At 40.6% G+C, this 26,113-nt stretch overlaps 4 protein-coding genes across 7 annotated transcripts; 3 read left to right on the top strand and 1 right to left on the bottom strand.

The window, feature by feature from the left end:
• The first annotated feature begins 3,441 nt into the window (after positions 1-3,441).
• On the top strand, positions 3,442-5,449 carry LOC120055386 (arginine vasopressin). The gene is made up of 3 exons (XM_039003254.1): positions 3,442-3,607; positions 4,213-4,417; positions 4,619-5,449. The coding sequence occupies exons 1-3, from the start codon at positions 3,488-3,490 to the stop codon at positions 4,762-4,764; spliced, it is 471 nt and encodes a 156-aa protein (XP_038859182.1). The 5' UTR covers positions 3,442-3,487; the 3' UTR covers positions 4,765-5,449.
• A 1,581-nt stretch (positions 5,450-7,030) lies between these two features.
• ccl27a (chemokine (C-C motif) ligand 27a) lies at positions 7,031-10,356 on the top strand. Its single transcript, XM_039003246.1, has 3 exons — positions 7,031-7,104; positions 8,899-9,016; positions 9,881-10,356. The coding sequence occupies exons 1-3, from the start codon at positions 7,041-7,043 to the stop codon at positions 9,978-9,980; spliced, it is 282 nt and encodes a 93-aa protein (XP_038859174.1). The 5' UTR covers positions 7,031-7,040; the 3' UTR covers positions 9,981-10,356.
• Positions 10,357-14,296: 3,940 nt separating this feature from the next.
• On the top strand, positions 14,297-24,511 carry LOC120044259 (UDP-N-acetylglucosamine/UDP-glucose/GDP-mannose transporter-like). 4 transcript variants are annotated; one of them, XR_005476537.1, is made up of 15 exons: positions 14,297-14,519; positions 14,705-14,738; positions 14,957-15,043; positions 15,221-15,288; positions 15,483-15,554; positions 15,678-15,746; positions 15,933-16,035; positions 16,694-16,786; positions 16,908-16,975; positions 18,365-18,443; positions 18,672-18,754; positions 18,869-19,040; positions 21,952-22,322; positions 22,417-22,573; positions 23,668-24,511. XR_005476537.1 is itself a non-coding variant. In XM_038988880.1 (13 exons), exons 1-12 carry the CDS (start codon positions 14,383-14,385, stop codon positions 19,014-19,016), a joined length of 1,041 nt encoding a protein of 346 aa, XP_038844808.1. In that variant the 5' UTR covers positions 14,297-14,382; the 3' UTR covers positions 19,017-19,040; positions 19,715-21,864. The 4 variants fall into 4 exon arrangements, 2 of the variants coding, with proteins under 2 accessions (XP_038844808.1, XP_038844801.1); XR_005476538.1 differs by having other exon boundaries at positions 22,417-22,590; XM_038988880.1 differs by lacking the exons at positions 21,952-22,322; positions 22,417-22,573; positions 23,668-24,511 and adding an exon at positions 19,715-21,864.
• On the bottom strand, positions 21,883-25,489 carry LOC120044281 (zinc finger protein 367-like). Its single transcript, XM_038988890.1, has 5 exons — positions 24,702-25,489; positions 23,640-23,790; positions 22,702-22,821; positions 22,427-22,565; positions 21,883-22,290 (listed from the first exon to the last, which is right to left on the bottom strand). The coding sequence occupies exons 1-5, from the start codon at positions 25,017-25,019 to the stop codon at positions 22,038-22,040; spliced, it is 981 nt and encodes a 326-aa protein (XP_038844818.1). The 5' UTR covers positions 25,020-25,489; the 3' UTR covers positions 21,883-22,037.
• Positions 25,490-26,113: the final 624 nt, after the last annotated feature.

The raw sequence follows: 26,113 nt of genomic DNA, 5'->3' as shown, positions 1-26,113 counted from the left end.
ACTCACCTGCACATTCATTTTATTTGTTCTTTCTCCTTTCTTCCTTTTCCATACAGTCCATTATGTACAATTGCACTAAATATTATTTGAATAATGCAAGATTTTAAATCCCAGCCATCTTTAAAATTACATTCAGGAGCAAAAGGTTTTCAATAGTTGTTTTTAATTAATGTAAAAAAAGATTAAATGTAATATTGGAATGGATTATACAGTTCCTTGGGAAAGTATTCAGACCCCTTGACATTGACGTTACAGCCTTATTCTAAAAATGATTAAATCGTTTTTTCCCCTAATCAATCTGCACACAATATCCCATTATGACAAAGCAAAACCAGAATTTTTTACATTTTTGCCAATTTATAAAAGAAATGTAATATGAAATATCATAATTTACATAAGTATTTACACCCTTTACTCAGTACTTTGTTGAAGCACCTTTGGAAGCGATTACAGTCATGAGTCTTCTTGGGTATGATGCTACAAGCTTGACACGCCTACAGTTGAAGTCGGAAGTTTACATACACCTTAGCCAAATACATTTAAACTCAGTTTTTCACAATTCCTGACATTTAATCCTAGTAAAAATTCCCTGTCGTAGGTCAGTTAGGATCACCACTTTATTTTAAGAATGTGAAATGTCAGAATAATAGTAGAGAGAATGATTTATTTCAGCTTTTATTTCTTTCATCACATTCCCAGTGGGTCAGAAGTTTGTATACACTCATTTAGTATTTGGTAGCATTGCCTTTAAATTGTTTAACATGGGTCAAACGTTTCGGGTAGCCATCCACAAGCTTCCCACAATAAGTTGGGTGAATTTTGGCCCATTCCTCCTGACAGAGCTGGTGTAACTGAGTCAGATTTGTAGACCTCCTTGCTCGCACACGCTTTTTCAGTTCTGCCCACAAATGTTCTATAGGATTTAGGTCAGGGCTTTGTGATGCCCACTCCAATACCTTGACTTTGTTGTCCTTAAGACATTTTGCCACAACTTTGGAAGTATGCTTGGGGTCATTGTCCATTTGGAACACCCATTTGCGACCAAGCTTTAACTTCCCAACTGATGTCTTGAGATGTTGCTTCAATATATCCTCAATATATCCACATAATTTTCCTCCCTCATGAGGCCATCTATTTTGTGAAGTGCACCAGTCTCTCCTGCAGCAAAGCACCCCCACAACATGATGCTGCCACCCCAGTGCTTCACAGTTGGGATGGTGTTCGTCAGCTTGCAAGCCTCCCCCTTTTTCCTCCAAACATAACGATGGTCATTATGGCCAAACAGTTCTATTTTTGTTTCATCAGACCAGAGGACATTTCTCCAAAAAGTACGATCTTTGTCCCCATGTGCAGTTGCAAACCATAGTCTGGCTTTTTTGGGGCGGTTTTGGAGCAGTGGCTTCTTCCTTGCTGAGCGGCCTTTCAGGTTATGTCGATATAGGACTCGTTTTACTGTGGATATAGATACTTCTGTACCTGTTTCCTCCAGCATCTTCACAAGGTCATTTGCTGTTGTTCTGGGATTGATTTGCACTTTTCGCACCAAAGTACGTTCCATTCTAGGAGACAGAACTCATCTCCTTCCTGAGCGGTATGACGGCTGCGTGGTCCCATGGTGTTTATACTTGCGTACTATTGTTTGTACAGATGACGTGGTACCTTCAGGCGTTTGGAAATTGCTCCCAAGGATGAACCAGACTTGTGGAGGTCTACAATTTTTTTCTGAGGTCTGATTTCTTTTGATTTTCCCCTGATGTCAAGCAAAGAGGCACTGAGTTTGAAGGTAGACCTTGAAATACATCCACAGGTACACCTCCAATTGACTCAAATGATGTCAGTTAGCCTATCAGAAGCTTCTAAAGCCATGACATAATTTTCTGTAATTTTCCAAGCTGTTTAAAGGCACAGTCAACTTAGTGTATGTAAACTTCTGACCCACTGGAATTGAGATACAGTGAATTATAAGTGAAATAATCTGTCTGTAAACAATTGTTGGAAAAATGACTTGAGTTTTTCCCATTCTTCTATACAGATCCTCTCAAGCTCTGTCAAGTTGGATTGGGAGCGTTGCTGCACAGCTATTTTCAGGTCTCTGCAGAGATGTTTGATCGGGTTCAAGACCGAGCTCTGGCTGGCTGGGCCACTCTGGCTGGGCCGTTCATCTTTCCCTCAATCCTGACTAGTCTCCCAGTCCCTGCCGCTGAAAAACCTCCCCACAGCATAATGCTGCCACCACCATGCTAACAAAATGTGGAAAAAGTCAAGGGGTTTGAATACTTTCCGAAGGCACTGTAACTAATAACATTATATAATATTGGAATATAACATTTAATAACAATAACTCATAACTGAGTTACTGAGTCATAACTCATTCATTAAATGTAACATTGTGGCAACTCTTGTTCTCTGCTATTGTATGACTCTAATTTGTAAATCGGTCACAAATAAAGCTATCCCCAGTAAAATTGGAGCACAACTCATGAGCCTGCTCACTTCACTTCACTTCACTTCACTTCACTTCACTTCACTGCTCACACCTAATCCAGTCCCCACCTGTGACTGATAACAGGAGGAGAGATTTGAAAAGCTCTCTCTGAAAACCTGCCCAGGGACTTCAGTTGAAAATTAGCCGACTGGCTAAAACCGGCACTGTTAATGAAATGTTGATTAATAAAAATTAACAAGAAACTCAAAAACGTAGCTAGCTATCTAGCTATATGACATAAAAAGCTATGTAAAATAGCTAAAAGGCTATAAAGTAGCATTTAGTGTAAAACTGTCAGTCATAAGTGGAAACATTTACAACTGCAATTAAGTTACTTTATCTTTTTTTAATGTATTTTCCCTCAGACGATCTGGTAGTAATATTGCTAGCTAGCACTCCTAGCAGCTTATGCTAACTAGCTAGCTGGCTAGCATTTACTGCTAGTGAAGTTGCTAGCTAGAAAGTTAGCATAAAGTAGGCGAGTTGCCCCCAACACACTCATCCAACATCCTGCTTTACAAAAAAATGATCTACATTTTCCTGGATTATTTATGTTAAGGCTTTCCTACTTGCACATTTATAAATATATATATAGATCTAACTTCATTGGACTATAACTACAACTTTTTAAGATTTTTTTTTTTTTAAATCAACTTACCACAAAATAATTTTGTTGAAATATCTCCAAAAGTTGTGATGACACAGAGGACATTTTTTGTTGAGCAAGAGCAGTGGCAGCCAGGGAAAGTGTTGGGGAAATAATTTGGTGACATCTTGTGGTCTTAATGTGAATTACAGGGGGGGTGGCAGTTACCCCTGGGGGCTAGTTACCCCCTAGTACCCTAACTCCATCACTAGAGGCAAATGTAAGAAAAAACTCTGACGTCAAACAACTTTGAATAACAAACCCATCCCATATAAGTAACGGATAGCATCGAATATCTGTCAGTCATCAGTGAAGCAGCAAGAGGAATATAGGCGCGCTTTTTCTGCACAATTGCAATGCCACATTCCACGCTTCTACTGTGCGTCATCGGACTCCTAGCGTTCTCCTCTGCGTGCTACATCCAGAACTGTCCCAGAGGCGGGAAGCGCGCGTTACAGGACACCGGCACCAGACAGGTAGGCCTACGTTACAGACTGTTCTATTTTCCGAGTCCTCTTTTTAGGCTATATAGGCTATGCTTCAAAGGTAATTACTTTGTGCTGTCCCCCCCCCCCCCCCCCCCCCCCCCCCCCCACCAGAGTAGATAGACTAGGCTACCATCTTTCCATTACGCACCGCACAACTTTATTATAATCCATAGGCCTAAAGGTTTGGAAAATGACCATTTGAAAATTACCGGGTGCAGTAATTTATTTTTCCTAATGCATTTTAGTTAGGTTTTTTCTAATGGTCATACTGTTATGTTGACAACTCATCAATATAGAGCCTCTTTTTTTATACAATTCGGTATTTACACGGTCATAATAAATGCGGAATGGAATTTAGATTGAACCGACATAATTGTAGGCAATTTTTTTTCTTCTTGGTGTTCATCTGTGCTTCCAGTGCTCCTTAAAACACACATAGGCCTACAACAATGAAAACATTTAAAACATTTTTTATGGATAATTGTATTTCCAATACCAACTATTATCAATAATGAAATCATAAACAAATGACACATTGAGGTTCATAGCATAAAAACAATAGAAAGCCTGCTAACTGGCCTCTCCCCCTGAAGTGCATGACATGTGGACCAGGGGACCAGGGCCGCTGCTTTGGCCCCAGTATCTGCTGTGGGGAGGGGCTGGGCTGCTGGATGGGCTCCTCAGAGACAGCACGCTGCTTTGAGGAGAATTACCTGCCCACCCCCTGCCAGACAGGAGGGAGACCTTGTGGATCTGATTCAGGGCACTGCGCTGCACCAGGAGTTTGCTGTGACTCAGGTACAGTAGGTGTCATTGTTTATTTCTGTCTATTGTGTTTCGTCTGTGTGTGTGGTTGTGCGTTTACCCGTTTGTCTGTCTGTCTGTCATCTGCCTCTGTATGTCTGTCTGTTTCTGTCTGTGCAAACCGGTGTATACTTGCACAATAAATGCTATGTTTATATCGCTTTCTAACTCTCATCGTTGTATGTATGTCGACAGAGAGCTGTGTTCTAGATCAAGACTGTTTGGGGGAGAGTCGGTACCACTCTCCTGCGGATCACAGCGCTGGAGCCACAAGTGACTCACCGGAGGAACTGCTGCTGCGCCTGCTACACTTTGCCACCAGGGGGCAAAGTGAATACTAAGAGTAACAATCTCACTCCAGAGATTCGCTTACATGTTGCCTAATTCCAAATCAACCCTTACTAGCATTTGACACTTCTCGTAGATCGGAAAAGATTGAAATGAATTACTTTATTTTTTCAGAAGGAACTTCAAGTAATTGGATAGGTTTTAGCAATATGGTAATTGTTCCACCTTGCCTAGTGGTGGCGATTTCGCCATATTGTTGACCACTACTATCAAAATCTTTTACATCTATACAATACTTAGGCTAGGGGCCCGCGGTCGATTTGGAATCAGGCAAAATGGTTAAACCTCTGACAGAAATAACAGGATAAAATGGATACGAGTTATGAACTGTCAAAGAAAGAGTGTTTTTTCCACCTAACAACGTATATACACATACATACATTGCATATATACGTTTTAAGTTCTACAAGACATTGTTTTTCCTAATGCCTCAATATAAATAGGTCATGTATACACCACAGAAATACAGACATTTAAATATGTAGGAAATAAATCGTTTTCTTGCAGTGTTATAGAATGATCAGATTAATGTTCAACAATCATTGTTGTTAGTATGTGAAGTGCTTGTAGATCACTACATTAATGCAGTGCATTACAGATATTACTATTATGAATCACCATAATACTGAGAATCTCTGCTGTTGTATAATTGAATTAAAGATATCAAGAAATACCTACCAACCAAACTTGTCGGTTGTCTTTTGTACCCAGTTCCAAGCCAGGTTCTGTACTTCTGAAGAGTAATTATACCTGTCTCATAGCTTTGATTTACTGAAAGAAACGGATGCGTCTTGACTGGTTCTACCGTGTGTGTGTGTGTGTGTGTGTGTGTGTGTGTGTGTGTGTGTGTGTGTGTGTGTGTGTGTGTGTGTGTGTGTGTGTGTGTGTGTGTGTGTGTGTGTGTGTGTGTGTGTGTGTGTGTGTGCGTGCGTGCGTGCGTGCGTGCGTGTGTGCGTGCGTGCGTGTGTGCGTGTGTGCGTAGTTTTTCTAGGATGGTATGTGCAGCCAATACCTGGATATTTAATTATAAAGTGCATTGATGGTTAAATGACACCTGGTCTGAGGAGGTTTGAGAAGACACCTATGTGTCACGAACCGGCTCGTAGCCCGTAACAAAGAGGGAGACAACGCAGAGATAACGGAATAACAAAAAGATATTTATTAAATAAAGTAAACTATATACAATTAACAATGGTGTGTGTGTGTAGGCAGTAATCAGTAGTGTAAGTGAGTGGTTGCGTGCATAGGTAGTGATAATGTGGGGTGTTGAGCGGTGCCAAAATAAACAAGCCACAAAATGCCACAACCAAAAATACAGTGTGTCTGCATGGAGAGAGTCTCTCTAATGAATGGGGGAAAGGTGTATTTATCCCTGGGACACACCCGAGCCCAGGTGTGTTCCATTTCACTGACTACCCATCTTATTAAGGAAAACAATAGCAAAGAGAAAGAATTCGGAAGACAGAGTGGGAGGGTCGTCACATGTGATTTTGCAAAAAGGCAATTGCAAATTGCTTTGTGGTGAGTGAGAGTGTGAGAGAGGGGGGTGGAACATATGCAAGTCATTAGCAGTTTACTACTGTCAAACCAGTGTTGAGATGATTTAGCAGGTCTGTCATCGTGCTAAACAAACACTCTTCGTCTATGTTTTGATAGCTCTGCTCTTATTGAGCATGTTTTCCTGGACAAACCAATCAACTACTCACTGTATCACACCATAAAATTCCCCAGGGGGAATTCTACCATGTGAAGATGTCTGGAACTAGTATAGAGTTGGAGTATAGAACTCTTCAATTTATCAGCAAATAGATTTATTAGCAATTTCACTGAGGGGTGTTTTCATACTTTTTTGATGGAACAACAAAATACATACTGAAAAAGATATGAGTTCTATCAACGCCTGTTGACAACACAGCTCAACCTTAAATTGCATTATTTGCGCTATATTGACAGTATAGCCCCCTTTATTTCCTGTGTTGGTTTGGTATGCACTGCCCCCACTTTTACCCTGGCTTTTACCAGGCTGCTCCACCTAGATCTCTGTTTTTGGTTTGCCACCTATATTCTATTATCCATTCTACCATTCTACATGATGTCTCTCGCAAAGCATTGTGAGGTTGTTGTAGTCTTTCATTAAGTTAAATGTAGTAGTAATCGAACCTGTTAAAACCTGCCAGACCAATACCAACAACCCACAGCGATAGGAGGGGGGAGGAATTCGGTATAAATTCTGATGGGTTTCACTTGCTCTCTCACTCCCGCTGTCACCATGGATCTTAGAGTGATGGTGATGCTGCTCTTTCTGTGTGCTCTGGCCGTCACAACCACTGAAGGTAAGGAAGACACTATAATACAGGTCTATTCAACTATATTCTTAGGGGGGGCAGATGTACAAAAGGTAAATTGCAGAGGGGCCGGACATTTTCCACATGCGATTATTCTTTGGAAGAACTATATAAGAAAGCAACGCAACCACCAATAAAGCACTTTTCTTCAAATTTAATGTTGCTAAAACGAGGTAGGAAACAAGTGGAGGGTGCTCAACCAATGAGGTGCAACCAAATCATTTGATCATCATTGAAAAGATAAAGGTGCAAAGCTTGCTCACCATTTTTTTGTTCAAAAGCCTCTTAAAAGTAATGAGGTCCTTTTAAAATGATCTGAAAACTAAGAATCTCAATAAATAACACAAATCGGGTAATGCCAAATTCCACTCTGAAGGAAGTACAGTATGCTTTGAATTAATTTCCCTCAGTCATTAGATTCGTTTTTTGTCACACTCCCTTCTAACAGAGTCCTTGTGAGTATCAGAGATGGAAACAGAAAGCACGTAGGTGTTCCTTAGAGTCGTAGCTTTCGGGAATGTGGTCATGATCTTTTGTAGCTTAAACCATACAAATGCTAGAGCCAAATTCATATGCAGAATATTTGATTAATGTATAGAATTGATCAAAGGGACCATTATAAATTAATAAATGTTCAGGATCTGGCCCCCTGCCACTCTAATTTCTATCATCAGAACATTTTGCAGTAGTTCTTGCTTGAAAAACAAATATTGATATTTGACAAATCAGAACAGCAGTGGCCTAGTAAACAATGACTTTTATCTATTGGTCAGTCATCAAACCATCACTCCTTTGCATAGAACTCAATGAGTAGCTAGCTGCCTTGAATGTTCATTATTTGGGGCTGTGTGAGAGTGGAGACACGAGCTCAGTGGAAATGCTGAAGCTTGTGATGTGTGTGTGTGTGTGTGTGTGTGTGTGTGTGTGTGTGTGTGTGTGTGTGTGTGTGTGTGTGTGTGTGTGTGTGTGTGTGTGTGTGTGTGTGTGTGTGTGTGTGTGTGTGTGTGTGTGTGTGTGTGTACATGCGATTAAGAGAAAGAGAAAGAGAGAATGAGAGAGAGAGAGATTGGCAGTTACTATCATATGGCAGTTATGTTCCCTGAATGGTATTGCCCAGAAGTGTTTATTTGGTGGCACAGGCAGGATTATAATTGTTGGGTTTTATCTGTTGTGATCAGCTTACTTTCAGTTGATACTCATCAACCACTAGGTTGTCATTCAACTGTCATTCTATAGTCACAGTTTAAAACAACACAGGTCACTTGAGTTTAAGGAGAATTTACTAGTCTGTGGTTCTTGGAGCAACCTAAACTACTACTTCAGCTACCTCTCCAACTCCTTGTTCTTTGAAAAAACACTCTACTACCTGTACTACTACAACTATTACTACTATTATTATTACTTTATTATTTTATTACCATGCCTACTGAAGCCACTACTACAGATGTATGATCTTGATTTGAGCCAGTTTGCTACAGCAGGAAAATAATCCTGCAGCAACAGGTAATGTTAATTATTATGTGGATTATACAGTAATTAATGGACATTTGTTTGTAGGGGTTGATACATTACTAAAATTACCAACTATTGAAGCCTTTTTAAACCTTGAATATACTACAGGTTTGCATTTCCTGCTGTGTGGGGAAATTCTCAGCAACACCATAGTGATCATATTAAGATCCTACATCTGTACACCAATACAACTTCCACTACTGCAACTACCACTACCATCACTTAGGCCACTATTACTGCAACTCTTACAACTGATGGTAAACATTGCAGGTGGCATTCCTAAATGCTGTGTGACGACATCTATGGACATTCCCCCCAATGTGCTGAGGAAGGTGGAGAGAGCAGAGATGCAGAGAAGCAATGGTGCCTGTGAGATCAACGCACTCGTGTGAGTTCATCACAGTACTGACTAGAGTAGACTAACTGTAGTATCCCAATTACACATTTACTATCATTGAAAACTGTCATGACATACTAGTGTTAGTGTTCCACTGTCTGATATAAATTATGTTAAAGGTCAGAACAGTCAAAATCATGTTTTTCATGAAATTGGATGATATTTGAAGGTATGATGATCAAATTATGAAAAATGACTGTCACTTCTACATTGATAACATTTTATCATAAAGTTACTGGTCCCCTCCCCCCATGTCAAACACTTAGCTTCATCATTAAGGGGACAAGGTGACATCACCTTAATTCTCATGTTAATACACCAATGGAAACATGATACTCTCGTATCTCTTACCGCCTTGTTTCCCCTTTCACCTGTGTCTGGTGTTAGCTAGCTTCTGGCTAGCTAGGTCTTCACCTAGCATGGAACAAAAAGGGGGGGGTCGTTCAAAACTGACGCAGTTGTCAAGTCAACACACCCGTCAGTGCTGCTGTGAATCGCATCACAAATGACATGCCAAACAGGAGATGTGTATTACATTTGTTTATATCATTTGATGCAATTTCAATGTTATTTGAGTTGCTTTGTGTCTCAACAAATTTGCCGGGGGTAATTTTACTGCAACGCTACTCACTGCATCCAAGTTACTTGACAAAGGCGTTTCAAAAAGCTGTCAGTAAAGACGAGGTCATGAATATAAGCTCCCTGCTCACTCAGCCGGTCTTTTCATACTTCCTGGTAGTTAGCCATGAAAGAAAATGTATTTTTCAGAATGACTGTTCAGGGCCTTTAATAAAGACTCTCTATGTCAGATGGTGACCTGAGACAATGACTGTCTTTTCCCCTCCATTTCCATAGACTGCACGTGAAAGGGAAGAAGCTCTGTGCCCACCCAAAGGTAAAGAGAAAGCTGAAGAGGATGCAGAGAAAAAAGGGCGGAAAACAGAAAAAGCATTAGTGCTCTGTGGAGTGAGGGAACTTTTTAATGTGTGGCTAATCCCTTGTGGACAGACTACGTAAACATAACTGGCACCTGACCAATTTATGCAACACTTTACTTCTAGGTTAACTGAGATTAATGTGCAGCAGCTTGACTTTTCTTTCATGTCTTTTTAGACATTTTCCTTGGTTATCATTATGTGTTTTGGAGGAGTTTTGTAAATGCATTACTATGTGTGTGAGGCAGAAACCTGTGGTGTGTGTAATAAAAGTCGAATACATTTCTGCATGTAATCCACCAACTAATCTATAGCATTCGCAAAACTGTTTTCTACTTATACTTTGTATAAATAATCAAGGGCTGTGATATCTGAAATAAAATCCATACTTATCCCAAAACATTCTTGTGTTGTTGATTTTAGTATGAGCTGCAATATATTCCCTTATAGAAAAACCACATGAATTTCACATGTGATCTAGTGTTTTACATAACATGTGACAGCATGTAAAAGCAACATTTGATAACATGAAACTACACATGTGAAAACATTTGAGATGCAACATTTAAACATGTGATACCAGGAAACTACACGTGACAACATTTGAACGTTTTTTACATGTGAAAGTGAAAATTCGATTGTCATGTGAAAATGTTTTTTACGTGAAAGTGCAAATTTGATTTTCACATCTGAGAGTTAGATTTTCAGAGAAAATTTTCATATGTGAAAATGCTCATTTTAGCTCACATGCAATTTCACAAGTGAAAGTTGAAAACATGTTATTCTACTTACATGTGAGAAAGTGCTGTTAACATGTGAACTCTATATTGAATACATATGATTTTACATGTGAACAACTGACCTCACATGTGTGTCTTTTGTTTTCCCATGTGAACATTTCAATTCAACATGTTCAATATGACCATACCTGGGATTTGAACTCACTATTTGGGATACTTTGATCTTTCTGTAGTGCCACAAAGTTTGAAGCATTCTCAGATGTCCCTGTCACACCCTGACCGTAGAGATCCTTTCATTTCTCTACTTGGTTATGTCAGGATGTTATTAGGGTGGGCATTCTAGTTTTTCATTTCTATGTTGGCCTGGTATGGTTCCCAATCAGAGGCAGCTGTCTATCGTTGTCTCTGATTGGGGATCATATTTAGGCAGCCTTTTCCCACCTGTTGTTTGTGGGATCTTGTTTTTGTGTAGTGCCTGTGAACACTCCATTACTTCACGTTTCGTTTGTTTCTGTATTTGTTTTGGTGAGTTTCATTTATTAAAACATGTGGAACTCTACACACGCAGCGCCTTGGTCCATTTATTCCAACGATCGTGACAGTCCCCTACACATTCATTACCTATAATATATCTCTGCACTTAGCAAAAGAGTACCATCAATTTGAGGATTTTCTGTATAGTGTTCTAATGTTGTTGGAGCATATTATTCTGTTTTAACGCTACTCCTGAATCACTATGATAAATATAATAGTTTTTCTTGAGCGTGTTATACAAAGCTGAGATTTACTTTGAAGGCCAAAGTGTAGGAATACAGATGAAATCAGTGATTGACACAGACATGGTGGCATAGCAGGAATATTGGAATGCTGTGAACCAAGAGGTGGTGAGTTCAAATCCCAGGTGAGGACACCTTGAATAATAATTCATGTATAAACATACACAATGTAGTCAAATATGTGAATTGAAAACACTGTGGCTATTTCGTTATGTTCCGGAGACATCCTAACAACTCATTTTTGTTTGCAGGGCATCATGTGAAAATATTAATCCACATGTGAAAGGTTATGTGAAATATCATCACATTTAAAGTGTTCCAAACCACATGTTTTCACATGATTTCACATCTGAAATTTCACATCTGAAATATAATTGTACATGGGCAAAACCTGTGATTTGTCACGTGTGAAATCATGCAGTCTTTTCGTAAGGGTTGCGTTGCGATCACTGTCAGTCACGCTCATTCTGAAGAGGTGTGCAGGCTTTTGCTATAGCCCTGCACTAACCCACCTGATTCAACTAATTTAGGTTTTTGATCATTTGTTGAGTAGCTGATGTGTTAGTGCTGGACTGAGACAAACACCCAACAATCTCTCTCTCCAGGACCTGGGTTGGTGACCACTGCTTTACAACCTAGCAACAGCAATTAAACCAAGACCACACACAATCATTCTGCTAACACACCAGCTCTGGTGTACAACAGAGGCACGTACAGAGACCAGTACGGACCAGAGGCACGTACAGAGACATATATACAGAGAAAACATCAATGAGCACACATATGAATAAACACAACTGATGTGTGTATCTGGAACACACAGAGGAGTGACGTTTGGTTGTGGTATTAGTCTGTGGGTTACTATGACCTGTGAAAATGCTGAGGAGGTCCAGGAAGGTGACCTTCATAGCGAAGCCAGCTGCTTGTGAGTAAAATGACTTCCCTTACTTAACAGAACTCATTCGCAACTTTGCCAAAGCACATAGATTTCTTGCTAGGGGTGGAGGAGAAAGACCGGATAAACGAGACAAGTAACCTCTGCTTTGGAGGGATTACTCTACACATGTGAAGGAGGAGAACAAAGGTCTACTAATTAGGAAGATACTTTACCTCCAGGACCAAAATGACAAAAGTTTAGCAGCAACAAAACAATATATTAAATGACAAAAAATGCCTCCTCTCCTTCATCTGCAATGATCATAAAACATGTGAAAGCAATATGGTAGATGGATACCCAGGTGTCCCTGTCTTTCACATCAATCTAGACGGAGAGGAGAGGAAGTCACTATTTAGACCCACCTTGGTATTCCATCCTTTCTTCCAGGGAGAGAGATGTGGAGGCTGTGCTTAAGTCTGTGAGGCTGGAGAAGCAGGAAGTAGACAAAGAGAGGAGAAACCACGGCTGGCTCTAGCCTTTAGGAGGCCCTAAGAGATTTGGTTGGGTGGCCCTGCACCAAGCAGGCAATAGTAGTTGTGCCCCCCCCCCCCCCCCCCCCCTTAGTTAATTTCCTGCATTTCTACACATTTTGCCATTGGGCATAGAGAAAATGTTGCCGTTTTAAAGCGAATGTCCTGCAATTCTACACATTTTGCCATGACTTATGCCATATTAATGATATCTCAGTGAGCGTGACTAGCAAAATCAATGCAGGTCCCCTGGCTGATGCACAACCAAATTTCAAACTTACACCTTACGTATTCTACTATTCTAAATCTCAACAGTAAGTTGAGACACCGAATGAGTTCCAATTTTTTAAATAAATTGAAAAAAGTTTATGACGCTTATGCCTGGAGTCGGCCCTGGGAGAGATACTGAGGAGAGGAAAACACAGCCTCTTAGTATAAAAGCTCAGGTCAACTCACTTATCTATCGCCTGCCTACAAACCTGTGTAGACTCAAATGGACTCAGAAAAACATTTTGAGATTTTGTAAAAAAAAATTGAAAAAGCAGCCAAGTATGCTAATATTATGGGAAATGCTGTGATCGTATTATTCAGTTCTATTCACTGAATTTCCATTTCACTTCCGGGTGAATATTGAGATTCATTGCAGCACAGTCCAATCCTTCTTTATCTCATTCTAGATCTTCAAGAGAAAATACAAGTGTGGACTCAGACACAGATAGAAAGAGATTAGGGAGGGGACAAACACTTTTGACTCCCAAGCTCTCTGCCAGCCTGCAGCCTACAGGTTGATCTAACCTGGGACCAGATCAGATATCCCATTTGGGACCAGACCAGACCAGATATCTGGTCCCAGGCTACAAAAAGAGAGGTGCAAAGTTACTGGCTGCAAGAGTAGCATTATAAAACAAAATGACACAATGGCGTCCCCTAAAGGAATTAACAACCACTTGCCTTCATTTTGAAGATGAATCATGACAGTGAGAATTTTACAGCTGGAACAGGTAATAAATCGTGAACTACTGTGTTATGGTGCAATAAAATAATCATAGCAATCCCCGTATTCAGATCCCCTTTCCCTTTCCCTTGATTTATTATATTTACATAAATCCTTATCTGTGTGACTGTGTGTGTGTTATAGTTAGTCGTACTTCAGGCAGTCATTGAAATTCCATGTCATTTTACTTAAAAAAATTTAAAAAATTGACCATGCATGGAAATGAATTGTGAATAATCAAACATGATTCCGGCAAAATGGCATAACGTCTATATTTGGCACTAAACGTATATCTCCTCCCTTCTATGCAAAAAGTAAAAGTAAAGATATTGTTTATAATCTTCCAGAATTATGTAATTCCCTTCGCAAATTTTTGCCTGTTTGAACAGTCCCAGCCCACTCTAATTAACGTCCTCCCCTTTTACCAAATGATCGCGACAAAGCCTAAGTGAAAGCAACCGAGATCATTATATATATTTTTGCGATAACAACTATTCTTGAACTAATGTCTGCCATGTCTACCTCAGCTAATTTACCAGAATCCGAACATTCCGTACGGTTAAAGTTTTTATCTGCTGCGTTCTACGCTGTCAGTTCTTTTTTGATCATTGTTGTGAACAAAACGATTCTCACAAACTACAGGTAAGGTCGTTTCGTCACTGCAATTATTGTGTACAGAGGTTCAACAAATAACATGCTAAATTAACATGACAATTTGAGGCTCAAACAGGCAGCCAGTTATCATGGGTTACCTTCTGCATTGTATTGTTTATAGGCTACATCTTGACATCTTGATTATCCAATAACATTTATTTCCTTGCTTTTAGATTTCCCTCCTACATGTTTCTAGGAATTGGCCAGGTAGGCTATTCTGTATCTCAATTCAGGATTCTTGAGGTAGAAGTTGCACCGCAGATGTAGGATCAGGTTACCTTCCCGTATCATAACCAAATCAAACTGTTGATGAAATAAGAACTGACCATTATCAGTAGCGTAACATCAACTACATCATTGAGTGTGGAATTGCCATCTATTCATAAATATTGATCCCCCCTTCTTTTTTTTCTTCTTTTTTTCAGATGACTACTACAATCCTCATTCTCTATTTTGCTAAAATGAACCAAACAGTTCACTTCCAAGACTTTGACAGAAGCGTTTTCGTCAAAGTAAGTGATTTCCCTTTATTTTCATATTCTGTCTGTCACAGATACATACAACAAAAGGTGAACCACAATGAGCCACAAAAGAAGCCAATGTTAAAAAAAAAATTTGGTGGGGCCATTTGCCAACATGTCAATGTAATAATCTTGATTTAATTAATTTAATACATTCTGGACATACAGATCTTCCCACTACCTTTGCTGTATGTTGGAAACCACATAACAGGACTGGCTAGTACAAAGAAGTTAAGGTACAATGGAGTCTAAATGCATGAGTGAAACGTAATGCATTCGTTTCAGATATCATCTCAATTACAGTCTGTACAATTTAAACAACACTCCCTACTCATAGGAACTTAGGCCTGGGCGCCAAGCACTTTGTGACAAATGCATTTATAAAAAAGCAGATCAAATATTAATGATTGATTGATTGATCCTTGTACAGCTTACCCATGTTCACAGTATTAAGGAAGTTCACCATATTGATGACAATGATCATGGAAGCAAGGCTATTGAGGTTTGTGGCCATTTTCCCACATGTCTACTGCACTGTAATAACTGCTCATCTTTTACAGTTCAGCCTTAAAGTTTACAGTTCAGCCTTGAAGTATTAACATGTTCATTCACATTTCCTCTCCAGAAAAACATTCCCTAATCGTCTTATCTACAGTGTTCTGGCCATAGTTTTTGGAGCTTTGGTGGCTGCCAGGTAGGTCCAATAGATTGCCAACCCTGATATGCTACTAATACACTTTCACACTGTTAACATACTCCTGTCCGGTGAGCTACCCTCCTTCAGATATTACCTCTGAAAACATCTATAGTTCTTCAAAGGAATCACTGATTATCTTAATTACCATTATGAATAAAATGTACTACTTATTTTCTCCAATAGCTCTGACTTGGCCTTTGATGCAGAGGCCTACACGTTCATTCTGCTTAATGATGTCTTCACTGCTGCCAGTGGTGTGTACACCAAGAAGAAGCTGGGAACTGAGGTGGGACACATTGTAGCCACACTATATGTCCTCCATCTGTTTTCCCTATCAACATGTAGACCAGGGCAATTAAGAAGGGATAAAGAATTGATTTCAGCGCGTAAACATACCTTTTTTACCCGCCGTCAAATAAATAATCGCAGAATGGTTCTGGGTATTGTGACAATACCAAGCACCTGGACTACATTCTCCTTACAGGTAGATACTTCCAGTTTTTAGATTTAAGAGATTCTTAAAGAGGCACAGGAGAATACATACATATTTATACGGCAGGTTGAATGAATCTAGTCTTTAGTTTTGCAACAATCGATACATTTACATCCTGCATGTTTACATTCCAGCCAAGTGAGGAAAGGTGAAGTGAGGTGTTGCTGAAAGAGTCACCTGTGTTCTATTGCTTACAATGTATAGGGTCTGAATTTGCAGGATAATGACTCACCTAAACGTGGCCAGGCTACGTGACGTTGATTCATTTGTTTGGATGCCCACCCTTAAAGTAAACACTGCAAAATGCGTAACCTGCCTCTACTGTGGATCACTGGATCTTTAAGCTCCAGCAACACTCTCCTCTTATGGTTGAACATTTGAGGAGTTGAAAAGCGAAGTGTTTTGCGTAATTCGGGATTCACATGAAATAAAGTTTTCTATTTCTTTAAAGGGTCTTGGAAAATATGGGATCTTATTTTACAATGCATTCATCATCGTCATCCCAACTCTTCTGGCAAGTGCATTTACTGGGGATTTACACAAGGTAAATGGATTTCTTGTTTTCTCAGGATAAGCATTGCTTTTAGCCACAGATCTAGGATCAGTTCATTCCCGTCTGTCTGTCTGTCTGACCCGCTGTCTGTGTGTTTGTTTTCCATTGACAGGCCATCACATATGAACACTGGTTGAATGCCCCCTTTGTTTCCTGCTTCCTTATTTCCTGCCTCATGGGGTAAGTCAGTGTACAAATGACTCAAAAAGAAACCGGCAGCGTATCCCTTTTTACATGGCTGTTAAAGGGGGATTATTCCACTTCTGTAATTTGATATGTTGTGGTTCAACATTGTAAGAGCAAGATGTGTCTCAAGGAAGTGTAGTCTCCATGAGGATATCCTTCCTCAACAACCGGAGGCGGAGCAGAACACTGAGACACGTCCCACCTTAGCCATGATGTTGTCCCATTGGGCTCAATCGTTGCCGACACAACTTCCCCTAACAAATCTTAGAACATATTAAGAAAAGTAATGCAAAAGGCCCCTACTACCATTCATTGTAGAGCAATATTTCATAAACATATTAGAAGGGCAAATAGCAGCCAGAAAAGAGGTGTCTCAGTTACATAAAAGGTTTCAAATGACCACTTCTGAACACACGTGGGATGTAAAAGGAAAATGTGAACTAGAAATGAATGTGGTGGTGGAAGATGAATCATGGGAGAGAATTTGTGAAAGTAGTCACAAATGCAATAGTAGCCCAGCGTGGAGGGATTTTGACTGGTAAGTGAAGATGAGATACTTTAAAACACCTTTGTTGATATCGAACATTTGATCAAACAGCTTCAGCACTGTTGGAGTCGCTGTGTTGAAAAATATGAGACCACACACACATCTTCTGGTACTGTCCAAAGTTACAAGGGTTCTGGAAGAGCATTAAAAAAAGTAAGAAGTGAAGACAATCCTAGACATTGAGTTACCACTGGAACCAATGTTCATTTTATTAGGGGTATAATACCTTGTAACCTGGAAGATAAAAAAAACAACTGTACATATTAAGGTCACTGTTAGTGATTGCACAGAAAATGATTATGTTCAATTGGCTTAAACCACAGCCGCCAACTGTAAGTCAACGGGAAAAAATGGTCAATTATGGAAAATATGACAGCCAGGTTGCAACTAAAGATGGATACTTTTCTGTCGAAATGGACTCCCAACAGATTGTACCTTGCCCAATAACTGTATAGACAAAAAGAGGGACATATGTTTGTAGAATAATTCCCTTCATTTAATGACACTGAAATAAACTCCTGTAATTATTAGTATTATTACTTATTTTGGTCCTTTTACGGATGTTTTATTTTTAAACTTAATTTTTTGAATTTCTATTCTTCTTTATTTTGTTTATTTTTATGTCTCTTTCTCTTTTCTTCCAAAAAGTATGATCGTTCACATGGTGTTCTATAATGTATATTTGAACTTGAAAAATAAATCTATGTTTAAAAAAACAAAAGGCCCCTACTAGGGGGTGGTGGTCTAATAATAATAATAATAATAATAAATAATAATCATAAAAATCATATGAAATGTAAGTATACCATGATAAAAATGTTGCGCCTCTGTTTAAGGTTTGTGCTGATGTATTCCATAGTGCTGTGTAGCCACTACAACTCTGCACTGACCACCACGGTGGTGGGAGCAATTAAGGTAAGAAGAGCACATGTGGACCAGTAACATGTGGGTCAATATGTTTGTTCCTAACATTTCGGGGCTGTATTGACACAGCTGGGTCAGGTTCAGTGAGCACAAAATGGGGGGGAACAAAATGTTTTTAAATGCACAATCCTCTTCTGATCATGTCCTTCTCACGAGTCCACATATCCATGAATATCATGCCAAGGCAACTAGTGTATCAAGATCAATTGTTTTCCGCAGAACGTTGCTGTGGCCTACATCGGCATGTTTTTAGGTGGAGACTACCTGTTTTCATGGACAAACTTCCTGGGGTTGAATATTTGGTAAGAGCGGATGAGTTTCCAAGTCGTGACACATTAGCTCAAGAACACTGTTGCTATGCCATTCTGTTGAAGTTATTGCCAATGTCCAACTCTATAGTTCTCTCTTCTCGTCAGTATATCAGGGGGACTTGTGTATTCCTACCTGACGTTCCACAGCAGCAGCAAACCATCCCAAAGCGATGAAAGCGGAATACAAGGAAACAAGGATCAGCTGATCATTCCCATGATGGACGATTCCATAGACAGACTCCCTGTGAAATAAGTGAATAAACCTGTGATGAACCAGGTGAGACATGATGCCGTAGTCTCTTTTTCTGTACTGTAAGCAGTAAACACTGCCTTCATAGTGGAGCAAAAGTTATAACATTTTGTAGACTTAAATTATCATTATGTTAAATTATAATCATATTTTTGACCAATGTTCATTATTTTGTGTTGCAAGTTGAAACCGGCAATTCAATTGTCTTGTCAAGGGTTTAGCTATACTATACGTGTTATTACACACGTAAATAACAATACTATATGTATTATTACACATGTAAATAGCAATACTATATGTATTATTACACACGCATATAGCAATACTATATGTATTATTACACATGTAAATAGCAATACTATATGTATTATTAAACATCCATATAGCAATACTATATGTATTATTACACATGTAAATAGCAATGGCCACTAGTAGTTACTAACCACCTCTTGAAACCAATGTGTGTGACTGAAAGACATACTGTAAGTGTAGTGTATAGAGTTGTATGTTCAATGAGAACATAAACTAGTTTAGTGATGCAGCTCTTACCAATCAATGAACCTAACTATAAACGTGAAGAAATGAAACTAGCTCCTAGATCATGATCAACGATGATGTTTATTGAAGACCAACAAGTACCAACAGTGGACTGCCTATAAAGAGAATCTCTGCTTTAAACACCAACAATGTCATCTCCACAGAGCAAGTCAGAACATTTCCTATCAAGGCCTAAAACACACCAATTCTGACTATGGTCTGTTTAACACGGTGGGAGAGAAAGTGAATTTCACAATCATCTACACATGAACTTCAAGCTCTTGTACTGTAGATCGTGTGCAGTCATTTTTCCCCTTCTCTTTTTCTAACAAACAAGTTAGGGAATATATTAACCAACGAAACATTTTGAAACCAAATAATAAACAAAGAGTTAGAAAAACAAGATATATACATTATACATAATTTGGTGCTTTGACTATCAAATAATAACTGTCGTCCAGTTGAACCTGTACTCTATTAAAAGATTTATAGGACATGTTATCCCACTGGACAGTGTGGTCCATTCAAAGTCTAGTTTTATTTACATTTGTTTGAATTGTAAAGTAAAGTGAATTCAAAGGGAAATCTTTTTTTTTTTTTTTACCATGTCATTGGTTAAAAGTTGGCTGAAAAAAATACAAACCAAAATTCCTTAATGTTAATGACTTTTGGTAAATCCAATCAGTTTTCCAAATTGATTTAACGTCATAACGTTGCATTTTTGTTGTTGTTGAAATGCTGTGGAAACAACATTGATTCAACCAGTTTGTGTCCCAGTGGGATACAACATATTTAATCACATATGGCCAATAAAGGATCTGGGTATTGCGAGAAGCACAAACCTAATCAAACAACCGAAACATAAATTTAAAAACAATTGACCATTGATCATAAAACCTTTACACAATGTTAAAAGATGTAGTGTTGCTAACAAATAATAAAACATCGCCAACGCCAAGCAATCATTACATCCTCTAGACATTTCTCTAGACCGGTCTAATAAGTGGAAACGTTACACTGCAAACTTAATCAATAAAGGCAAAACTTAATAGCAGATAGATACAAGTTCTGCTGCAAAGGTGAGTGACATTCTAATTGCTATTAGTTGACATGGATAGATACTAAATCACTGAGGAAGGACATGATCAATAAACTCTTCAGTGGAATTACTCAGTATGTCCGTACTCGGAGAAAGCTTGTGATAGCAAATCGTTGTCATCAATAATGTCAAATAAACATGATGAAATAAATACCTATGAAGCGTTGATTGCAGAGAAGACTTGTTCATACACCCCCAATGGCGCTACCATGTCCGTATCTCCAATCAGCTAGCATCTTTTAATATAAAAGATGGCAGCACTTCTGACTTTACATACCCTGGCTCTGCATGTCTTCCTCTTCCTTCTGTCCGGCGATGTGATTTGGTTAGAGCAGGGACGGTCAACGCCTGCACAGCCATAGCTCTAACACACCCGGGTCGACTGGTCTAAATGGCCATGATAAGATCACCATTTGAATCGGGTTTGTTAAGAGCTGAGATGGAGCTAAATCTGCTCACTCTGCGGCTCTCCGGGACCCGAGTTGTCCCTCCCCTGGGTTAGAGCTACAGGTCTGGGTGGGATTCGTTTGACAGGTGAAGGTGTCAGAGCTTGGATTCATGTGAAAGCTTGTGCCTAGCTACTACTCTAGATTGGACTTGCAATGGCCACCTCTTCTTCTAACAGTGGGTTGCATCCCAATCGTCTCTACAGTGACTTCCTCCCCTCATCTACTCTCCTTCATCTGCACTGATCTGAAAGAACTAGACAGGTGGAAGCAAGATCCCCTGATAGGCTTCCACCGCATTGCTTTTCCACCTACTGTATCCTGTCACAGTCCAGATCAGAGCATTTAGATACACCTAAGTTATCCTACGTCTGAACGCACCCTGTACCACTCCTTCCATCTGAGCCGAATCCACATATACATCCATTATACGAATACGCACACAATCACAAGCACACAATATGCTTCACACAATCACAAGCACACAATATGCTTCACACAATCACAAGCACACAATATGCTTAAGTTCCCGAAGTAAAAGACGGCAAATAACTCGTTACCACCAAAGTGCAAACAAAACAACAGCAAAAACATTCAAAGTTCCTCTCTCCTCTTTTCTTTAGAAGGCAGAGGAGAGTAAAAACATTCATCAAATAATGACATCTACAATCATAGCAGCCCAATAAGGTAACATTGGAAGCTGGATAAGGTGCTTTAAGCTTGTGCCTGCCCCACACTGCAGGTGGAGGTTCCCTCCACATACTAATCTAAGGTCAGCTTAGCGTCCCCCCCCCCCCCCCATTAATGGTTAAGTATTTGGGGAGGGTAAGCTTATCCTAGATGTTTTTCCCTACAGGCAAACTTCTATCCCAAGCATACTGCGTAGGGAGGCAGAAGGGGATTGACTGGGGAAGATTTCAGGACTGGGATGTGGGCGGGGATTTAGGCAGACAGGTTATTAGCCAGCTCAATGAGCGCCAGGGCACCATGAAGACGCTCCCGTTGCTCTTGGAGACGCCGCCTAGCAGCCCCGCCCCCGTTGCCCTTCTCTTCCTCCATTGGATCCTCCTCTTCTTCCTCGTCTGATTGGAGAAACTCCCGGGGGTCCTGCTGCTCCTGGTCCTCCACCCCACCCGTGCCCTGGGGTTTCCCCTTGGTGGGCACAGGGGCACGCTGCTCACGGGTCTGCCAGTACCTGCCACAACACAGAGACAAGGGGGGGATATGGTGAGTATTGGGGTGTGCAGAACAGGGTGAGATCGCTTGATTTGTTTACTAGTTTTTACTATCCATCTGATCTGCCTGTCCTCCCTCCCTCCAGAGCCACCCACTTTGCCAGCCACTCTGCCACAGCCTTATTGTCCACAGACTGGGCCTTGCCTGGTCCCTTTTTGGGGTCCTCTCTCTTCAAACGGGCATACGGGTGCTTTGGGCAGTGCCGGTTAGCGTGGGTAAAGCGACTGCCACAGGCTGCGGAGGTAACAGTAACATCCGAGTTAGTGTCAATGCTTTTCCATTTGGTAGATTCTGCACCCCATCTATATGAAAGGTCTCAAGGTACCACCTATGTAAAGGGACAAAAGTGACGATCTAGTTGTGTGCTCACCTTTCTTAGAGCAGACAAAGGGCTTCTCTCCAGTGTGCAGACGCTGGTGGGTCTTTAGCTGGCCACTCTGGACAAAAGCCTTGCTACAGTCAGGGTAGTCACACAGGTATGGCCTCTCCCCTGAGAGAGAACACAGATGGGGAGTTGAACTAAAACCACATGCTATTTGTCACATGCTTCGTAAACAACAGGTGTAGACTAACAGTGAAATGCTTACTTACGGGCCCTTCCCTACAATGCAGACAGAAACATTTAGAAATAATAGAAACATTTTAACACGAAGAATAAATACACAATGAGTAACGGTAACTTGGTTATATACACGGGGTACCAGTACCGAGTCGATGTGCAGGGTCAATGCAGATAGTCCGGGTAGCTATTTGGTTAACTATTTAACTAACTAATTAGCAGTCTTATGGCTTGGGGATAGAAGCTGTTCAGGGTCCTGTTTGTTCCAGACTTGGTGCATCGGTACCGCTTGCCGGGTGGTAGCCAAAGGAACAGTCGATGACCTGGGTGGCGGGAGTCTTGGTGTTCCGCCAAATGCAGGTTGCAACACAGGGAACAGCATAGTGTCCTGGTACCTCCCGGGTGGCGCAGTGGTCTAGGGCACTGCATCGCAGTGCTAGCTGCGCCACCAGAGTCTCTGGGTTCGCGCTCAGGCTGGGCTGGGTTCGCGCCCAGGCTGGGCTGGGTTCGCGGCCAGGCTCTGTCGCAGCCGGCCGCAACCGGGAGGTCCGTGGGGCGACGCACAATTGGCATAGCGTCGTCCGGGTTAGGGAGGGTTTGGCCGGTAGGGATATCCTTGTCTCAGTATGTAAAAATGTAATAAAATGTATGCACTCTACTGTAAGTCGCTTTGGATAAGAGCGTCTGCTAAATGACTAAAATGTAGGCTGGCTGTCTGTGTGTCAGGGCCATCTGTGCTCTGCTCTCACCTGTGTGTGTTCTCTTATGGGCCTGTAGGGACTTCTCTCTGGGGAACACACGATTGCAGATGTTGCAGCGGATGCGACTGGAGGAGCTCTCCCCCTCATTGATCAACTCGCGGACAGTGTCAGCACGCGGGCGGCCACGCCGAATACCGTCCTGAAAACAAAGAGGAAACAAAGTTAACTACAGTTTAAATTAATAAATGCATCCTTCTTTACTCTCTGAATACTTAATGTAGACTTACAACCTCATACTTTCAGTTTGGAATGCTGCATTATTCCCCTAGCAATGTTTGTTTTACTAAAACAGTAACTAGTTGTTATGTCGTCTTATACTGATGCTTTATGAACGGCTTCATTCAAAGCAAAAGTTCCCTCAATTTCTAATTCCAACTTCAAATCATTGCTGCCACACATTATATAAATCAACTTGATGATCATTGTCAAATAGGGATATTTGTTTGTTTGGTACAAATGAATGGTGCCAGGGCCACAAGCAGTTAAACATTGTAGCAAGGTGCATGTATTCATCATTCCATGCACATCCGGTTAAAAAATTTTTTGCCGCGCGAGGTGACATCACGTGTGACAGATGTTACTGTAGGAAGTGACTGGGGTTTTAAAATTCATCATGTCACACCGTGCGCGCGGGCGTTTTTCTAAAACACTTTTCCTAGTTGCCGTTTCATTAAAAAAAACGACAATGATTTAGATTACATTTCTCTTTTTGCGTCATTCAATGATTCAGTGTAGCCTAAAGTTAATTTGTATCTGGCCTTTCCGATGAATGTAACATGATCATCTATATTGTAAAGTTGAAACAATGTAACCTATCATTCATTGCAAAAATATTAAATACAAAAAACAACTGAAAGTTACATGCAAATATGCTCATGCATTTATTACGGTATACTAACAGACACATAATTAATGCAAAGTCTAAGTAGGCTATTTGTATAGGCTACTTTCTAGTCAGTAAAACTATCCTAGCCTACTAGATATGATTTCAACTTCAACGCAACGTTATTAGGGTAAACAACTTGAACAACAACCTCCAACTTATCCTACCTTAAACTGGTCAGAGAAGGCAGCCAGGTCAGCCTCGCTGGCGGTGTTGGTCCCCGTAGGTGAGGCAGCCCCGTTCACCGAGCCAGGGCTCAGACTCACATTATGGGCGTTCTCCCCCCACCCACACGGGTATCCCATGAAGTCGCTGAATCCAGGGCTGGTCGGCATCAGGGACGCGCACTTCCTGGGCTTGATCGGGGTGGTCTTGATCACAGACACCAGAACCCTCTTTGGGGAGTCGTTGCAAAAAATTACTTGAGGGTGCTTGTTCTCGGCCATCGCTGAGATGAAGACCGATTTGTTCAAAACTGATAACATCTCAAATTGTATCACAATGGTGTTCAGGAATCACTTTGTCATCTAAAGATAGGCTAAACGCGTTTTTATCAAGTAGCTTAACGTTAGCAAAATAGCCTTCTAACAGAAGTTGGGTTAGGCAGCTATACGTCTGAAAGTGTCCCACCAAATTCAGCTACTCAATCAGGAGTGAAAATATTCTTCATTTCCAGCGACGTAGACAACCGCGCCACAATTCCGTATTAAAAATTGCACAAATATTCATTAATTTACAAAAATAGAAAGTCCGATGTTCACAAGGTCAATGTGGATACAGCTCCTACTTCTGGAAGTCTTTCCCGCGTTGCAAATCGCGCCTGGGCGGTTCATTTGACAAATCAGTTGAAGGTAAATTAAATCCTCCTACCACATGTATGGGAAATAACCTATTACAAGGGTCAAAGCATGAGGTAAATCCGAACGAGAGCAACACAGTAACCAATGGTCATCATCGGAACGTTCAAAGTACGCTCATTGGTTGCTACTTTTTATCCAATGAATGTTTTAAACGTTCTAGAGCGCGCCTTTACAGATTGACAGCAGATTGAACCAATGTGCATAACGCATAAAACCGCTCCAGACACTGAGATGCTTAAACCAATAGCAATGAAGGGCGGTTCATTTTTACAGTGGACTGGGATTGGACCGCTGCGGATCAGAAGCCTCTCCCACGCATAAAGTAGCCTATGTTTGTTTATATTATTACATTTTTGGAACGATTTAAAGGGAACGGGTGAGTCAAAGGCGCCAAAGTTACGTAGGTAGGCCAACAGACCAATTTTGTTGCTAGATTTAGCAATTTTTCAGACTACCCTGGCAACTTTTTTTTCAAATAGCATCTAGCAACAAATGTAGCTACTTTTAAAAATGTATTTGGAACTTTTAGCAACTTTTGAAAAGTTATTCAAACGCTAAAATGCACGCATTTTCCCTCTAAATGACACAAAAACGATTTTCTCTGTCACACACACTCAGTCACAACACACGTCACTGGCTGCAAAAGTGCATTGTGAGTGACGTCAGCAGCAGGCGCTCAGCTCGTGCACAGGCAGCAGCAATTTCAGCAAATTGCAAAT

This window comes from Salvelinus namaycush, chromosome 1, assembly GCF_016432855.1.
Source record: "Salvelinus namaycush isolate Seneca chromosome 1, SaNama_1.0, whole genome shotgun sequence".
NCBI lineage: Eukaryota > Metazoa > Chordata > Actinopteri > Salmoniformes > Salmonidae > Salvelinus > Salvelinus namaycush.
This window is presented reverse-complemented; position numbering and strand designations above follow the sequence as displayed.

Excerpts from the sequence above, each read along its gene's own strand:
- LOC120055386 (XM_039003254.1), top strand. The coding sequence starts at position 3,488 with ATGCCACATTCCACGCTTCTACTGTGCGTCATCGGACTCCTAGCGTTC. Across the intron at positions 3,608-4,212 it reads AGGACACCGGCACCAGACAG|TGCATGACATGTGGACCAGG; the intron begins GTAGGCCTACGT and ends CTCCCCCTGAAG. Across the intron at positions 4,418-4,618 it reads AGGAGTTTGCTGTGACTCAG|AGAGCTGTGTTCTAGATCAA; the intron begins GTACAGTAGGTG and ends GTATGTCGACAG.
- ccl27a (XM_039003246.1), top strand. The coding sequence starts at position 7,041 with ATGGATCTTAGAGTGATGGTGATGCTGCTCTTTCTGTGTGCTCTGGCC. Across the intron at positions 7,105-8,898 it reads GGCCGTCACAACCACTGAAG|GTGGCATTCCTAAATGCTGT; the intron begins GTAAGGAAGACA and ends TAAACATTGCAG. Across the intron at positions 9,017-9,880 it reads TGTGAGATCAACGCACTCGT|ACTGCACGTGAAAGGGAAGA; the intron begins GTGAGTTCATCA and ends CCATTTCCATAG.
- LOC120044259 (XM_038988880.1), top strand. The coding sequence starts at position 14,383 with ATGTCTGCCATGTCTACCTCAGCTAATTTACCAGAATCCGAACATTCC. Across the intron at positions 14,520-14,704 it reads ACGATTCTCACAAACTACAG|ATTTCCCTCCTACATGTTTC; the intron begins GTAAGGTCGTTT and ends CCTTGCTTTTAG. Across the intron at positions 18,755-18,868 it reads TTCCTGGGGTTGAATATTTG|TATATCAGGGGGACTTGTGT; the intron begins GTAAGAGCGGAT and ends TCTTCTCGTCAG.
- LOC120044281 (XM_038988890.1), bottom strand. The coding sequence starts at position 25,019 with ATGTTATCAGTTTTGAACAAATCGGTCTTCATCTCAGCGATGGCCGAG. Across the intron at positions 22,822-23,639 it reads CCATAAGAGAACACACACAG|GGGAGAGGCCATACCTGTGT; the intron begins GTGAGAGCAGAG and ends GTTCTCTCTCAG. Across the intron at positions 22,566-22,701 it reads CTTTGTCTGCTCTAAGAAAG|CCTGTGGCAGTCGCTTTACC; the intron begins GTGAGCACACAA and ends TTACCTCCGCAG.